The sequence below is a fragment of the Pagrus major genome, chromosome 11 (genome assembly GCF_040436345.1).
Source record: "Pagrus major chromosome 11, Pma_NU_1.0".
Classification (NCBI taxonomy): Eukaryota; Metazoa; Chordata; class Actinopteri; order Spariformes; family Sparidae; genus Pagrus; species Pagrus major.
Window position 1 is genome coordinate 7,787,967 of NC_133225.1, and position 18,343 is coordinate 7,806,309.

General features: G+C 41.3%; 2 protein-coding genes across 2 annotated transcripts; one reads left to right on the plus strand and one right to left on the minus strand.

Moving 5' to 3' along the window:
* Window positions 1–2,644: 2,644 nt before the first annotated feature.
* Window positions 2,645–3,796, minus strand: LOC141004737 (proteasome subunit beta type-11-like). Its single transcript, XM_073476395.1, has 2 exons — window positions 3,153–3,796; window positions 2,645–2,975 (listed from the first exon to the last, which is right to left on the minus strand). Exons 1-2 carry the CDS (start codon window positions 3,794–3,796, stop codon window positions 2,645–2,647), a joined length of 975 nt encoding a protein of 324 aa, XP_073332496.1.
* Window positions 3,797–4,442: 646 nt separating this feature from the next.
* Window positions 4,443–16,056, plus strand: LOC141004738 (protein sel-1 homolog 3). The gene is made up of 24 exons (XM_073476396.1): window positions 4,443–4,496; window positions 5,202–5,736; window positions 5,843–5,969; window positions 6,506–6,627; window positions 6,810–6,925; window positions 7,214–7,263; window positions 7,428–7,551; window positions 7,643–7,769; window positions 8,860–9,000; window positions 9,092–9,297; window positions 9,398–9,577; window positions 11,620–11,742; window positions 11,840–11,980; window positions 12,105–12,167; window positions 12,240–12,416; window positions 12,504–12,631; window positions 12,997–13,080; window positions 13,191–13,272; window positions 13,520–13,595; window positions 13,684–13,802; window positions 13,985–14,106; window positions 15,198–15,312; window positions 15,550–15,613; window positions 15,809–16,056. Exons 1-24 carry the CDS (start codon window positions 4,443–4,445, stop codon window positions 16,054–16,056), a joined length of 3,324 nt encoding a protein of 1,107 aa, XP_073332497.1.
* Window positions 16,057–18,343: the final 2,287 nt, after the last annotated feature.

Sequence of the window (18,343 nt, forward strand, 5' to 3'; positions counted from 1 at the left end):
AGGACACTTTGTCATGTTTTATCTATCATAGGGGCATCCAAGATGGCAATTTATCACATTTTCTACACTGGAAGGACACCCTAGAGGGCATAGAAGCATCCAAGAGGGGCACTTTCACTGTATTTTTTGAACATGGGGGCACCGATGTATTTAGCCCATTTTTCTGTTGGGGAAATGGGGTATACCACTGACATTGCCCTAAACATATTACTGTAAAGGGGCTCTGTGTCGTTAAATCATTAGTTTATGGTAGCAGACCTTTTTTCTAAACTAACGTTAACTACTCTTGCTCTTTGTTAGCGATGCAGAGAGAGGCTCTGAGACGAGGCACTCAAGGACATGCATAAAGTTACATCCTTTGGACTTTTGCAGAAAGTCCTTCACAGTCCAGCAGCATTAAACACCTTAAACAAATCATCCACAGGCTTGTATAGACAACCCGAGAGATGGGGAAGGTCTAATTTTTCACTTCTTGTTACATATCATATGGCCTATATATGTCACATACGGCCAAAAAAGTGATTAACACATGTAAATTGCAACAAATTGTTACATAGAGCACCTTTAAGTAATGGGATATTTTTCCATTTTGACTTTGCCTCCTGGAGTAGAATGTGTTTGTTTCTCAACCAAATGTTTTGGATATTTTTAATTTGAAAAAAAAAAAGAGAATTTGATCTTTTTGATGAAAACAGTACTTTCAGCACAGCTGCAGACTTGCACGCTTTGAACATCTCAGTGCTGTAAAAACTAAAGTGATCATTCATCGAGCCTACAGAGTGCAGTCCTGCTTTGTGCGTCGATGCTTCTTGATCAGTCTTGAGATCTGCCTCTTCGCAGAGAAACAAGAGAGCCCTTTAAACGAGTGGTGGTGAGACAAATGTTCACTGACATGACTAGAAAGCAAAAAATTGCAACCCTAAGGTCGCTCCTCAGATCCCTTGTATCCAACTGGGTGGGTTACAGTATGGAGGTTTATTAATGCCAAAACTACTGTGCAAGCACAAAACAAAGCCAAGCTGTAATCAATACACTCGTTAGGATGTGAGAGCACACACAGTGTTTACAAGTGCAAAACATCTTCAGAGTTCTGACTGTGAGAGGGGGCTGTCAGACAATTTTTGGCAAATTTCTAGCTGTGGGGGGTCATATGTTTTCAAAGTTCTTTTACACGAATGAAATAAAAAAAAACAGATGTACTGATGTAACTTAGAAAGCAAGGTCGCTGACATTTCATTTCTTGGTCAAATCCAGTGGAGTTCACTCATCTCTCAGCTGGAGTTTGCATGCAAGGAATAGTAACTGTCAAAACTGAACAAAAAGATTTGAAGAGGGCAAGCACAGGCAGCCCCAACGCCCACTGAGTCACAGCTTCTCTCACAGGCTCCAAACTTTGATTACAATCTCGATTCTGTCCTCGCTCACTCTCACAACTGCACTTACAAGTCTGTCCCTGCAAGCTTTCAAATCCGGACCACCAAATTGGTTTCCTCTCATTCTTTTCGGTTTCCCACCCTCTCAATAATTCTGTCATTAATGAATTTCCGAAGATGGGAATTATGGATGAGGCTGGGGAAGAAGGGAGGCTTTCCCCTCTAAGTATCACGGCTACAGTCAGTCGTACAGTTGTACGATTGTGGATTCAAGAAGAAACTCGGCTCTCTGATGGAGCATTGGGGATGTGTGGAACATCATCATGCAAATCTGTTGTAATTTATTCATACAGTGAATAACACATACATATCCAGGCAGCTACACAAATGCACACATTAGCCTTGAAAAACTGTCACTTTAAAGAAAATAAGCTCATCATATCAGCATGTAAGATCACATCCCAAAGCAGCACTCCAGCATTTTGACATGTTGTAGCACAGTCCATATGCTATAAAGTTTCCTCACATATGGTGAATTGTCTCACCCTTGAAAACTTTCACCACAATACTTCGGCTGCCTTAACTGAAGTTTGAAAAATGCAGTGAGGAGGAGGATGAACAGCTTCTATACCTTTTTGCCTAAAAATCCTTTGTAGCCATTGTCACTTCAATAATTACCAGTATGCTTAATTTACTACCAGACTGCTCAAACAGAATGAACAGGCAAGTTCAGCAAAATTTCATTCATTCATTAATTTATTGAAGTGTCAAAGAAATGTCAGGCGAACTCCCACAGCAGACACAAATCAGTTTTTTCAACTCCTTACTGTTTATTACTATGGCTAAATTAGTTCCCTTATACTGAGCAGTACATTATGACCTTCAGACTCCAGGCATTTAGAGTTTTGTTCACCCTGCTCCTTTTTTTCTGCTTCTCTCTGTGTTTATGTGATTCAAATACATGCAGGGCTGGCTTGTAATTAACTCTCATACTTGAAACGATTCATAATGTCTTAACATCTAAATCAAAATGCCAGGCAGCACTGTGCTGTTATAATACATTTTTATCATCAGCGCAAACAAAACATCAGCTGTTTATTAGAGGGAACGATATGCATGCCCAAGTCATTTGAGAAATAGCCTGGAGGATACAACTGCCTGTCCTGTTCATTAATTTAGTATCTGCTGCAAAGATTGCCATCACGTCTATCCAAAATACTCCCCGATGTTTGCTTTCCTTTTCTCGTGCAGTTCTTGTTTGTTTCATGTTTTTACCCAGACAGATTCCTGTCCTGTCTCTTCCTTCTCTCTTCTCTTTCCTTTTCTCTATAATATTCCTCTTTCAAATCCTCCCTGCTCCTGCGAGTCCAACCTTTAGAAGAGATGTGAAAGACGTCTACACAGTTTCCTGAGTATGCATCCCTGTGTGTGGCTCTGTACACAGCCTCTCTGGCTATTGATGTGGCCTCGTCCACAGTCAGTCCCCACTGAACCCCTTGGTCCAAGATTGAGTAGGCGTACGGCGATCCTGAGCCTACAGAGAAGAGCTTCCCCTGCAGGCGAGTGCCATCACTGCACACATAGTACAGACTAGGTCCAGAGAAACTCAGTGTCTTTCTGGTGAAGCACTGTTGACTACCAATTGCTGAAGAGGAGCTCTTTGCCAGACATGCCTGTTCGAGAGTGGCATCCACAGACGTTCCAAGATCAGTCATTTGACTCTTTGCTGTTTCTCTACGGCCACTGAGATCAATCTCTGCACCTCCATCTGCCTCTCCTCCATCCCACCCACACAACGTGGCAGCCACACACAGCTCAGTCCCCTTAAAAGGGTGAAGCATGTGTGAAAGCAATTTGGCAGCTCCACATGTGGACAACCGTCGGCCGTGACGGAGCTGGTAGAGCCGCAGCTCTCGAGCCAGGATCCTTTTCCAAAGGGCACAGTCGGCTGAAGTACCGGAAGTGGTCCCCACCAGGTGACTGTGAATGGGCAGGATCTTCTGGGCGGCTGGGCACGCCACAAGCCCAGAGCAACTGGAACGAGTGTCCGCTGCAGCCAACACACCTCCCTGAAAAATGAAAGCCAAGGTGGTGGTGCCATGAGACATGGGAAAAGGCAGAGGGACAGACTGAGAGGAGGCCAAAGGAAAATTTGTGGGCAAGGCAAGGGAAGATAAGATGGGGTCTTCAGATGAGATGGTGCTGGAGCTCTGGACGGTGCTGATTTGCCCAAACTGTATCGGACTTTCACCCAGGTACTCTGCAACTGGTATATAAAAATTAAACTGACTTGTACTATTTCTAAAGGGCAAACCACTCATATTGTTGCGACCAGTCTTTTTTCCAAAAGGCAGTGAAGGGCATTCAGTGGTTATGCTGTCCAGAAAGTAGTCCTGGGTATTGCACAGGTCCTGTAGAGCCATTGAATATGATGAGCTTTTTTCTCCCACTGGTTGTCTGTATGCTATTAAGATTTTCTAGATTGTGTATTTTAGGAGCATGACACACCTTTATATAGCAACAAGACTCACCTAAAAACGTCTGATCAGCAACAGTTACCGATGCCTCTTCCTTTGACTTTGAAGCATGAACAGCCAGTAGCCCATGGGTAATTAGTTTTGGCTGTGATATCAGTTTGTTTTTCATATCAGATTTCTTCAAAGTCTTGTGTGGGCGAAAGCCACCGAGGACACTGGGTGATGGCAAGGCCTTGGCTCGAGCACATTAAATTAAGTTAGGGTAGACTCTGAGCTTTGATGCATCACTCCCATGGAAGGTTCCCTAAAAGAATAAGAAAAACAATATTTTTGTTACACAACAGAGTCATTGTAGCCAAACCCTTAGGTAGCAGTTAAAAGGCCACTCATGCAAATTGCTGAACTTGCTACACCAGAATATCAGGAAATCCTGCATTACACAGGGTGTATACCCACAGCTGCCAGTGGGAAGTACGCTTTAAGTTGTCAACACTACTTTACACGTTACTAGTTTAATGTGTCGAATGGATTGATAAGGAATTCAAGGATTATATGTTTACATTTTAATTCATCATAAGTCAAAAACCTCAAAATGATTGTGTCGCAAGCCAGTTTTGGATACGTCTTCACTGCTGCTATTATAATGGTAAGAAACTACTACACTGCTGCAGTTACTGCATTACAGTACTTGACTGTAATAATGGCTGAAGCATGGCCTTTGATTTTTAATAATCTGTTTGTTCTTTAATTCAATATTTTTATGATTACAATGTATTCATTGATGTGAAGGAGGTCGTTCAACGTGAAGAAGAAGATAATAACCACCTGAATCTGACATTTCCCCTTGACTTTACAGAGCTTTCTACTGAGTTTAAGCGAACTGTATTTGTTGCAATCTGTAATCTGGACACGTTATCCAGATAAGGAAAATCCATGTTAAAGCAAGGTGTAAATACATTGGGATCATGTTGGGATTTTAGGTACAGTAGATGTAAATGCAATCCGTAAAACGTGCTGGAATCCGTAGACAACATTACACTGATACAAATATTTTAGCTTCAGGGGGCAGTGAAGAAGCGCACCACAATGAGCTGAAGGAGATGGCATATTTAAAAATAACTTTTCTATGGGATCTTACCAATGAGACTAGGTGATGATATGTCAATGTTGTGTTCATAACATTTTTCTACTGGCTAAAAAAATCATGCACGTTTAGGCAAATGAATATCCACTTAAAAATGTTACCCCTGGCAACATATTCTGTTTCCGGCCTAATTTGTTTGAGCGAAAACGACTGCATGCTCTCTTTACTTTCACTCAATTTTATTTACACATCTTTCACTTCACCCAGGGACACTGTGTGTTACAAGCCATTTCACCATCCCCATCCGAGGCTGGTGAGAGCCTGCCTGACAATTTCATAGGGTTTGACTCAGCCCCTGACAAAGTGGTGGATGGCTCACTGGTCCGTGTGCGGTATCGCTGCTCCAGGCCGTGTCAGCTCGCAGTGGAGGCGGTGGTGTCTACATTAAAGAAGACAGATTTTGTGGTCTTCAGGAGGAAATGGATTGGCAACACAACAGGAGTTTACAGGATCCACCAGGTGCTGCTCAGGTGGCCTCCGTCCATTTTATATCAACATGACTTTTTCAACAGGCGCATTTTGGATGCCCAGAATGTGACAGTTCGTGCTTGGTTAGACCATCTTAATAACGGCAGTGAACCGGGGACTTACCATGCCTCCATGTTGAGGATTTATAAAGTGCTGCAGATAAAGCCACTCTCTGAGCGTCCAACTAAACCTCCTGCTGAGTGTCCTTCATGGTCCACTCAACTGATGTGGCAGCTGACCAGCGACAGAATTAATCATTGTCCACATGAGTCAGGTCAGAACCTTAATCACATTTATTCGCACTGTCCATGTTTCAGCTTTATGAACAAAACTTTTAGTGGTTTGTGTGTCTGATCTTTTGCTGTTTTCCTCGTACATAGACAGAATCGATATGCTAAAGTTCCCACTGGCAAGTACCGGTGAGCACTTTGGAATTGTCCGCAGGTTCCAGCCTTTTATCGACAGAACCCTGGAGAGAGCCCGTCTTCATGCTGTGACACAGCCCAGGTTGGACATAAACTTCACTCACTGACTTCTCATTAAGTTCATTTTAGCTGAAGCTCATTCTGTGTGAAGTTCAACGACACAGCATGAAAAGAATTTCCAGCAGGGACTCCAAATGTTGTATCGAATACATAAGAATAGCAGCGTTTTCAGATGTTACATTCTATAAAGGTGTACAATAAAAACAAATAATCCTGACAAACTTCAACATATTGCCTCAAATGAGGCGATATAACACCAGTGGCTTGTGTTGATATCAGCAGATTAACAGGTTACAGGTCAGTGATTGTTTCCCTTTCAGTGCTGGCAGCGGTTACAACACGCTCCACTTTTAGTTTTACTTCACTGTCATTACAAATGACTTTAGAAGCTTCACGAAGCCTCTTCACCCGAGCATGTATAAGCTTTTCATTTACGGTCAGTGACAGACAGCGAGGTCAGTCATTTTTAGCAGATTGCGCTGCATTTTAAAGTCAGCCACACGCTTCAGCGGCCGAGGAAATGATTTGTCAAATCATGTTTCGTGGCTTGGTTTTCAGCGTCACCTTATCTGTGTGGATCTACCTACTGAAATGGTGTCACCAGGAGCACTGTGGGATCATCCATCACATCAACCAGAACAATTCATACGACTCCATTCTGATACAGCTAACAGACACAGGTGGGTCACAGCAGCTTGTGGGTACACCTGATACCAGTTTAGGGGATTTGATTGAGGTATCATGAGATGATTGTGTGTGATGATGTGTGTTCATGAGACTGTGGAACAGACTGTGTTATGTATTAATAAAGAGTGTTGGATCTCTTGTGGTGAAATATATGAGTGTCATATCTCCTGTGTAGGGGACGTCATAATTCAGGCACGTGTGAAGACAGGAAAAGATGAAGCTTTCCGAGCAACTGTCATGTTGCCCCTGCGGAAATGGATTAGATTAGACTGTTACATACAGGACTCAAAGGTAAAAAACCACAGTGTGTGCTACTGGGAGGTCGGATAAGGAATTGAAATTAAAATACAGCTTGGGGCAAAATCTTATAGTCCTCCTTTCTCTTCTGAGTTTCGTTTGGTGCCCTTGCTTTGCATTGTTTGATTTCCTTTCGGAACAGCTGTAAGATCCTGAAAGATGGTTCCTTTCCAGCTGGGAAACTCCAGGCGTTTGCAGTGTACTGCAATTTGGAGCCGTTCACAGCTGAGTGGGGTTTTTTTCTGTGTCATGATCTCATGCATCATTATGTGTGACTTTCAGGTGCTGCTGGATACAACGTGGGATGATGAAACCAGCAGATATGTATATGAGTATGCTTAATGTTTCTATTTTATATGTTGTGAAATGAGAAAAACACAACTGTTGCCATTAAAAACACCTGTCAGTCCAGTTACTACCAACAAAAAAAAAGGAATAACTGATACATGCACAATGATCATGAGAGCTGGTTTGAGTTGTATTGAATATTTTATAGATTTCACAACAGTATCCATTACGATGATGCTGATGGATACTTTGAGATCGGAGGAAGCAGGTACATGCCAGGCATCCATGGGTATTTTGGGCCAATCAGATACTATCGTTTAGGGACTGAAAAGGTGAAGTGATTTCAACTCATACGTTTCATTTCATTGTGTTGCATGTTGTTTTGCTACTGTGTACTGAAATACGATGTTATCTGTGTCACAGGTAGAAAACCCCAAGACAACATTACATGAGCTGGATGAGACTCATCAGGAGTGTCAGAAAATAAAAGCATTTGCAAGAGCGTTCCTCAAGCAAGCAACTGAGAGTCACCCCTCGTCAACGATCAAAGGTGAAATGTTATTTTGACAAGTCCTTTAAAGCAGCGCAACCATTCTACTGGGATCCTCCTTAGAGCCATGCTATGCAGGATTTTTTTCGGTTGCTGTTTGTAAACATACCATTCAAAGTTGGCCCCACCTCCCTGGCTGAACTGTTTAGACAGAGAGAGAGAGCAGCTGGTAGAGCAAGCTAGAGAGGGAGCGGCATTGGCAATAACAAAGCAGTGAATCAGAGAAGTAAGGCGTTATTTTCTGATTGTTTCTCAGCAGCTCACACCTAAGCATAGCCCTTTGGATTTTGAGTGAATTCAGCTAAAGTGCATGCTCTGCCACCTGTGTGTTCATGTGTAGCCCCGTCCCCGGTCAAACCGAAACACAGGCCTGCAGCTCCTGAGACGGAGTCACTGATGTTACCTGGTCGCTATGTTTCTATAGAGTCTAGAGAGACACACCTTTGCCCAGAGGTTGACACCTAGAAATGTACCAAACAGCAAAATACTAAGAAAATAAGAAATAGATACAGATGCTGCCACACACTATTAGTGGGTCATAAGTGGTGATTGAGAGGGATGTCTTTACCATGTCTATACCAAGCCATCAGGAAGAGCACAAGGCTTCGAAGCCAACTTTTGCAGTGGCCAAACCGTGTAATCAGAATGTCACGTGATGCACTGGGGCCCAAAAATACTTTTTTCCCATAAGCTTACATTGTTAAAGAAACAGCTGTGAAACAATGAATCAGTTTTTTTAGGGGCCACACCTCCTGTGAAATTACTTGTTTTGCCATCATTAGAGTCGCACAATTAAATCCTTTTATTCCCATCCAAGCTTGGTCGGTGGAAGTCTCTAGTGCGCACGCTCTATGGGGCCCACAGCGCGGAATCCCGGTAATTTTATATTGGACTTTATATCGAGCATTTTTGTCTTGATGCACCACTGAGCAGCTTTCATAGAATGAATGGGGCTCCGCCTCCGAAGCTGTATCCAGATTTTAATTGTTGCATCCATGGATCTTGTCCTCTTATATGGGATGTCAGTACAAAAACTGCATGCCTACTAAGTATGGGAAGATTGCTGTTGACAGGTTCTGTTTTATTTCAGGTGTCTGTACCCCTCATTTCATAAGACTGTGTTGTCAGTTTGGAGAGAAAATCAGCACACAGACATGGACCTGGGAAAAGCAACTGAAATACAGCACACTTTTTCATTTCTTGCAAAAACATGAGGAGGAAATCAGAACAGGTGTCAAAGACTGTTGCAGTATTTGACTACATATGTACAAATGCATCATTATTTTCAGTTTTTGACCATTTTTTTGTATCATTTTCTGTAGGATCTTTGGGCTTGAAGGACCTCAGGAGTGCTTTGTTTGAGCAGGCAGTTAGTACAATGTTCGCTGTGATTCAGGCAGAAAATAATATCACTTCTGAGTCAACAGCTCTACTACAAGTATCCTCCTGCTTTGGAAATCACAAAGCGTCTCTCTTGTTGGCCACTATCCACCTCTCTGGCCTTGGACACACAGTGGATAAACAACAGGTAGAGTCAATGCATTCCTTGTCCCTTAATTCTTGCTTTATCACATGTAACACCACCTGTGTAATGATGACTGATAATACTGACTCCTACTGTGTTTCAGGGTCATGTCTATAGTTTGATTGGCGCAGCGGGTGATAACCGTTTCGCCCTGATGCATGCAGGGTACAAGCACTCACAAGGAATTGATGGGTTTCCAAAAGACTTGGACATGGCTTACAGCTACTACTCCAACGCTGGGGCACAGACTAGCATGGACAGTTTAAGGATATATGAACATAATGTAAGTTTAAATAACTAAAAATCACTTGAAAATGTTATTATTTTTAGGAATGGCAATATTGGTGTGTCAGTCAGTCTTTCAGTGCAGACTGAAGTGTACCTAAATCTAAAGGACATCACAGTGTCACTAGCATGGTTCGACTTGTTTATTAATATTAGTTTTATTAAACTAGAAATAGTGGTAGTATTAATGGGGGAAGTGGTAGAAAGGAATTGAAAGGAATAGTTGACATTTACATTTAAGGAAATATGCATATTGCCTTCCTCATTAGAAAAAAGAAAAACTAGAGCTGACAGCTGGTAAGCTCGTTAGCAAAAAATACTGGAATTGTGTGGAAATTGTTAGCTTGACCCTGTCTGGTAACCACTGCACCTGGCCAAGAATGAGTCTGGCACGGAAAACAACACATTGTCGTTTTTATTTTATATGGATTAAAGAAACGAGATGTTGGTTCAGGCAGATTTTGTTACTTGCTAGAGACACAAACAGGCTAATGTTTAACCAGACAGATGCAAGAATGGTGTTGTTCTTTAATTCTCAGCAAGATTGTGAGTTTCCATGATTGTCAAACTATAACTTTTTAAAAAGTTAAGAAAATGAGGACCATAAGTAAACAATAACAATCGATGCATGATAACATGATGAAATTAATAGGAACTGTATATCAGTCAATCTCACATATAAATATACCAATGCACAGTACGTACAGTAAAACAGATGTAAGGAAAATGAGTAAACCCAAAAGTAGTTTAAACCTGGACATACACATGCTCATAGACACAGAAATTCATACACAGCAAATGACAGCAGTGATACAAAAGAGTCTGTTGGCAAAACATGATTAATAGTGTGTTTGTTGGTCCACTCATGGAGAAAAAGGTGGGTCTTAAATCTTAATTTAAAAATGTGAATGAGTTAGCTGTCATGATGAATAGATAAAGAGCATTCCAAAGATAAGGAGCACGCGCTGACCAAATTCTACTTCAGACTGATTTCCTGTTTATTCTTTGAACATTTAAATAAGCTGCATCAAATGAATAGAGGTTCAAAAAGACAACAGAGAGACTGTACTGTCCGTTCCAGTCTGAATAGGCAGCCAGTGCAGTGACAAAACAATTGTGGGGAAGTATATTAGAGAAAAGTCTGGCTACAGTGCTGCATTTTTACCATCTTGGACACTTTCTGAGTAGATGACAGCACAGTAATCCATCTGGATCCAATCTTAATTAAAGGCCCTGAAAACCTATTTCCTCAGTCAGCTTATTATTATAAGCGATAGGGTCCTACATGACTGTACAGAAATGTTCTGTAAATTGACCAAGTCCAAGGGAATTTATTTATTCATATTTTCAGAAATGACTCCATGCAAATGTTGCATGTAGAGTTCAACTTTGGTGAACTTTAAAATGCAAATTAGTGATGCTTACCGATAGCCGGAGTCCAAAATAAAGGACATTATTGAAGCTTATTAGCTGTGTTGCACCATTACCCTTTAACTTCTCAGTTGGAGTCAGAAATGTTCCACAAAGAAGCAATGGTTTGCAGACAGTTACATTATGAAACAGGAGTTCAGTTAACGTTTCTAAGGGAAATCACAATTACACTGGCCATATTGACAACTACAGTTATGTGAAGGGGGAGTTTGTCACTTCTGCGAGCCAGCTAATATACAGGACCAGTTCTACAAAGTTTAAGTTACGGGTTTTGGTGACCGTTCAGTGAGACGTCACTAACCTGACTGTTGGGGTGTAGTCTTCATATCACAGTCTTATATTTCATTAGTTATAAGACAAACTGCGACTTTCACAAGTTGAGAATTATCTTTTATATTGACAAACATCAAATGTGTGTTTCATGGCACAATTCAAATGATATCTAAAAACTATTTGTCCTTCTCCATTCACTACCATACATATTTTTTTTTCCAAAATAAGGTCCCATGAGGGAAACTGGAAGGCGCAGGATTGGCTCTCTATAGTAGAAGAACTAAGAGTTTATAATAATAATGATAATAATAATGTTTCTATTTGTCTTTCTTAAAGCAATACCAACCTGAAGCCGTCTATCTAAGCAATCCAGAGGATTTAAATAGCCTCATACACGACACAAGTGACGTCATCCAGTACCTGAAATACACCGCAGAGCGAGGAGACATAGAGTCTCAGGTACGTTTGAGTTAAATCCTACTTTTATTCCTCCGTCATGATCAATAGATGTACTCAGTGCTCAGAGCAGGGCAATTAAAAACTCTCTCATCTTAAGAAAACTCTGGGAACAATGCTTTACTGGGGACAACGGGGACTTGTGAAAGACACAGTGAGCGCGGTGAAGTGGCTTGAAAGAAGTGCTCTGCAGATGAAGGATCCTTCAGCGATGTACGACTACTCCATCCTATTGATGAAGGTTCTGTGAGATTCTATATACTCAGCCTATTTCATGATCAGATTGAATGCTGGATATGTTGTGTGTGCGTGTGTGTCTGTGTTTTGACAGTTATCGATTCACTGATTGATGTTGATTCCTCCAGGGCCACGGAGTGAAAAGAAACTATACTCGAGGTTTTCGGCTGCTGAAGAAGGCTGCAGCAATGGTACGTGTAGTAATCAGCCCGTGTGTTTACAGTGCGTGCCTTCACTATACCAGTGTGCATTTCTTGCTTTAGGGCTCAATTAACGCCTTGAATGGTTTGGGATGGTACCATGGGATTAAACTGAACGACCACGAAAGCGCAGTGAAATATTTTCAACAAGCCGCACTGAATGGGAGTTATGATGGCATGTTTAACCTGGGAATTTATCATCTCTATGGGCAAATCCCTGGCAGCCCTCGGAGGAATCAGGTTTGAGTCCCACACATTGTCAACATTTAATTTTCTCACTGATCTGGCAGGATCGATGAACTGAGATATTTTCTGTATGATCCACAGACGGCTGCATTCCAGCAGTTTCTGAATGCATCCCGGCTCGGTCATATAGCTGCATCCGTGGAGGCAGCTTGGTACCTTTCAACAGGAAGCCTGGAAGGGGTGTCTCAGGATGTGGAAAGGGCTGTGATGTAAGAGGCTTTCATTAGCTTGGTGAAGAAAGCTTTGTTATGGGCTGTTGCACTGTAGCCTGCAGCTCAGTGGCATCTAATTTCAATGACAGTGGCTAATTCAAGGTCAGAACCTAGTATTTGCATATCTAAAAATAAGAGTCCCTGTCACTGCATTATTGTCTGGCACACAGAGATTCTGCTTACCATTGTTCCTCTGGTATCTTATGAATTTAAAGAAGCTCCTGCTGCAGCCAAAGACGCTTTTTTTTTAGAATGACCTCAACAAATCAGTAACTATTTTTAGATCATGTTAAAATATTTTCCGTTTATGTGGAGAAAATTATCTTCCATAATTCATCAGCCATTCTTTACTGTCTGTGCAGAATGCTAAAAAAGGTCTGTGAACAGAACGGACACCTTGGATTTATGATCAGAGAGGCGCTCCAGGCCTACCTCCAGGGCTCTCGGTGGGGACATTAATTTCAATTACTTTTCAATTGTCCTCATTTAATCATTTTCTCTGCTCTTTACTATTTGTCCATGCTTCTTCACATTTGTTTCATTGTGTTGCAAACAGGCAGGAGGCATTTGTGAAGTATGTTTTGGCAGCTGAAAGCGGTCTGGGTTTTGCCCAGAGCAACGTTGCACACCTGTGTGAGGTAAATGATGTTGTGTATCTAGTTTGAACCCTTACAACGAGACAATAACCATTCTTTTAATCTGATTTTCAGCACCAGTCTAAAATCAATGTCTCATAATTGGAGTTCTGATGAACAAACTGCACGTAATTCCAGTCACACACTAAAATAAGACAACCAAGCCAGAGGGAAATTGTAAGCAGGTGATAACATAACCTTCATCACTGTTCTGCTTTTCCTCACCCTGCACTCTGTCTCCTAAATGAAGGAACTGAATCTCAGTCATGATTGTCAGTGGAGATATCACAACTACTCTATATTAAACTACGATCCCCATCCGTCCGGTGAGTTCCTCTCATTTCATTTTGCTTTAACCTCTCCCTCTGCCTGTCAATCTGGTCGATAAACAGAAGTATTTATCTTCTTTTATAGCTCTGCTGAAAATGGGAGACTACTACTACCTTTCCTCCAGCACCCGAGAAGACTCATTATCCTTGGTCGTTCGGGCCATATCGATGTATGGCAGAGCAGCTGTAGCAGGCAGCCCTCAGGTGACAGATTTACTTGGGCTGTAATCTCATCATCCTTTGATAAACTTAATTAAACTTCCACGGGCTCAGGCCCACTGCAATAAAAACAACAAACAGCATTATGCAGTGATATTATATGGAGACTTTCTCAGTGAATAACCCATCAGCCCCTGTTATGATTTTATTTTCACACGGACTCGCAGGGAATGTACAACCTGGTCGTTTTGGCACAACAAGGGCACATTCTTCCATTGAGCATCTACGACTTGTTTAATGTGTCACATCATGAAGAGCAGGACGCTGTGGTGGAGAAGATCTTAAAAAGGTACTTTTTAAAATCCTATGACATGAATAATGACTGTTTTTTTTTTTATTAGCTTTTCTGCCAAGACGTAGAAGAGAAGATTTGTAACACTGATCTTTGTGTGAATACGAAAGTTCTACCAGCAGCCTGTTAGCTTACCTGAGCAAAAAGCCTAGGAACAGGTGGAAACAGGTTGTTCTTTTTTTTGTGTTTGCGTGTGTTTTTTAAAGATTTAACGTGTTAATGAGTGAACTTCAGAGGGTTTGGAAGGTGGAATTGTTACCTTTGAACTAGGGTTGCAGCAGTGGGCTATACTGGTTTACCGTGTTTGATAATTGATGGTTGTATTCTAGTATTATTTAAAAAACTGAAGTGTATATCAAGTTTCATGTCTATCAGAACAGCTAGAATGGCACTCAGTAGAGCGCATACCTCCTGCTGACTAGCAAGTTAGCTCAGTTAGCCATGCAGCTAGCGGTTGGGACTGGGAGTTTGGAAAACTGGGGCAGTGTTGGTGTTTACACGAGCACAGGAGCTTTAGATCAGGATGGGTCGGGGCTAGTTGGTTTGCATGCAATCTTCAGTAGATATCTCTGCAACACAATACACAGACCTCAGATTGTCAAAGCAGTTTTCTTTCTACACATTCTGTTGATAATTTGAGTTAATTTTTAGAATTCTTACATATTACACCTTTAATGTGATCTACTTTAGGCTCAGACCATCCTCCATCAAGTTTTGTGGCAATCCGTAGACCATGATACAGTTACACCAACATTTTCTGACACGATTTTCCAAACGTGAAAATCTCATACCTTTGCAACCCCATTTTGGACAGAGCCAGACCAGCTGTTTTCCCCTGTTTCCAGTCTCGCTGCCTGCTCCATATATCAATCCTCTCTTCTAACCCTCGGCAAGAAAGGGAATGGCAAAGTCAGTTAGCTGATGTCAGCTGTTGTTGTTGCTAAAAACATCTACAATATGTTCGACCCTCATGTTCACATCATTTCAATGATGTGCCTCTACCGTTATTTAAGTATTAGTATATATATATATGTATATATAAGTATACACTATGACTGTATAACACAGTTGTTTTATTATATCCTTAGATGTCTGGAGACTAAGGATGAAGGAGCAGCGATGCCTTGCTCTTTAGCTCTGCTCGGAGTTCAGATGGGAAAAGCCTTGAGGAGAATGACTCAGAACGGTGCACAGCTCCTCTTGGTAGGCATAAGGCAATACTACTGTATGTAGTCTGAGAAAATTTCAACACGCAAGCTGCACTCTTCCAGTTTATTATCCCCCTTTGATTATTTGATCTACCAGCCCTTTAATAATTGAAATATGTGAAAATAATAATTGGGTTTTGATCATCAATAAGACATTAAAGGCACTATAAGCTGCTATTTTTAAAAGAAAATGTGATGATTAATTCAAACCATTCTTTGTAATTCTCCGTAGGCATATGCATCTCTTCTCTCTGTCAGTGTCGTTAGTGTCATTGTGGCTTTGCAGAGCTGTCTCGGTGAGTAATTGTGCTCTTTTCATCTGCACCTACTTGCATGTTTTTGCCACAAGATGGTGCAATTTCCCCACATATTAGCTCTCTTACATATCCCTCTTGCTCTGACTTGCACATTAAAAGATAATCTATGTAATCATGTTTGTTTGCCATGACAAGTTACTTCTTTTCATCCTCTTCACCTGCAAATTAACACAGAACAAAGGCCTCCCCGTCAGCGTGCGGTTGCACTGAGGGCGAGGGCATCATCTGTCAGCCAAGATGGTGTCAACTTGAATAGAGAGCAAGATGGCATCATGGGAGAGACCTACAGAGTAGCAGGGAATCAATGGCTTACCATCCTGAATGGCAAGCAGTGGCTCCGGCAGACGGGAGATTTTGCTGTGACTCTGTCGGGCGTGTGCCTGTGTGCTTTCTGGACCACACTCCTCTATCATCTCTTATGACATAAAATGCCCAGCACAGTGATCCAATAGCCACAGCAAAAGCCCCAGACACTACACATTGTAAGAGCATACATTTAGCGGATGAGTTGGAGCTATTCATGTGACACAGTTGTGTTTCCGAGGCATGTGAGTCATTTTTTAAGTGAAGTGCTGATGAGAATGTGAGTGTTCTGCTTTATCAGAGAGGTGATAATGTTTCCTCAGCAACCATTATTCAATAGTTTTGTTTGTGGGAGATAAAAAAAAAATTATCACGCGGTTCATTTAATTAATGCTGAGTCCGAGCCACAGTTTATATTGTCTGGGGGATGTGGTGCCAAGTGGGGGGAGTGAAGCTTCTCTTATGCAATGCGTAAGTCCAGTAAAGCATATTTCAACAGTGAGTGTTTTCCTGATAATTCAGTTATTCATTCAAAAAAAATCTTGTAAAACTGACAAAGACATACTCTGATGGCTGCCCATTAAAAGCCATAAAGCCTCAGTGATGGATGTATTGGAAGATGTCATACCAGAAGCTAATAGGTCAACTATTAAGACTTGTTCCATGCCCTATCAGTGACATGTCGATGATAAGTGTCACACAGGAGACTGGACATGCAACGGCAGCATGCAGGGGCTCTTAAACATTTTGTCCAAGGCCAGAGCAATGCAAGCTCACAAATTATTGACTCAGTCTCTGCTCCCGGTCGATACATCAGATAAGACCATATCAGCTTTAGCCATCGCTTTTTTGGAAACGACAACAAGAAAAGTTTGGCTCGGAGGGATAAGTTGCTATAGAAATAGAAGACACCTCAAACACATCTTTAGAGTCTTTGCCGGGCTATTAGTTAGAAAATATTGCTTCTTGTGTTGCTTTTGTCACCGTGTTCAAGATAACATAATGGGCAATAACTTTGAGGGATTTTGTTTCTATGGCCGCCAACAAATATGAGGAATAGGTGGTGTCACTCAGTTCTTAACAGTTATTTACAGCTCTGGGTGACTTATAATGATGTGCAGTTTATAGCAGTGAGTGTTGTTGCCTGGTATTCATGGAGCTGTCATTAGTTAAATAAGGAGTTTCACAGTGTAAACAGCCCCATGTGGAGCTCCTTCAGTTTAAAGTGATGTCGGTGTATAATTTGGGGATGGAATAATGATCTCCCTCTTCCTTCTTCTATCTCTGTCTCTTATGTCGTCTGTGTCTGGCTCTTTCTTTAAAGGGACAGCTCACCAGAACAAAAAACACATTGCCTACTCCTACACACATTTTTTAGATGTTTTCTGCAGTTTATGCGGCAGCATTTTATTGTTATTGCTGTTTTAAATTGCTCAACACTGAATCCTGATTGTGAAAATGGAATGAACATTTTAGATACCATAATCTGTGTCAACACTTGATAACGTTGTTTGTCCAGGCTGACTTCCAACCTCTTTGAGAATTACCCATATTGTTACCCAACATAAAAGTTGATACATTTCACTGATATGTTTAAAGTGTATTAAAACAATTATCAATGTGGTAAGCTTCGTTTGAAAGGAATAGTTTATTGCTGGGAGTTGCTTGTATGCTAACTGCAAAGCTACAGCCATCAGCTGGTTAGCTTAAAAAAGGATAAAGACTGGACACAACTTTTTTGTGCCACAGGAATGAGTTATAAAACCCAGAAATAAGTACATTTTTGCACTTCCAGTTCCCACATCTTGAAGTCAATGGGTTTTCAGATAAATGCCTGAAATAAGATCTGTGGTTAACACAAGCTTAAGAGATTTGTTGTTCGACAACATAAAATATGCCAGTAAATACCACGCGTCTGAATTATAAATATTTATGTGTCTCAAAAAAGGTGGTTGCTAAATGAGACTACAAGTTGTCAGGGACATTGAACGTCGTCCTGCAGAGACTCATCTACTCACTAGTCTGTTACAGGACACCTCACAGGCAGACTTCAGTATTCTCACTCTAACAGTACAACAAGCTGTATGTCTGAACATGTCTGAAGTCGGTAGAAATTATTCAAGTGGTTTTAAATTATGTTGTTAACAGCCTTGATTTTAATTGGACTGTTTAATGGGTTGATAACACTTTGATTTATGCAACCTTGAAATGTTGTATTACAGCCTACTATACTTAAGGTCATGATGAACAGACTTTGACCAGCGTTACTACACGCTCCAAATTGACTTTCAAGTGTCACACTATTCCTTCTGTTCAGGTTGAATTTAACTCTCACTGAACTCCCCAGAGTATTTGATTAAAACAGCCAATATTTGATCTGCAGATGTGTCAAAGTCTTGCCTCACA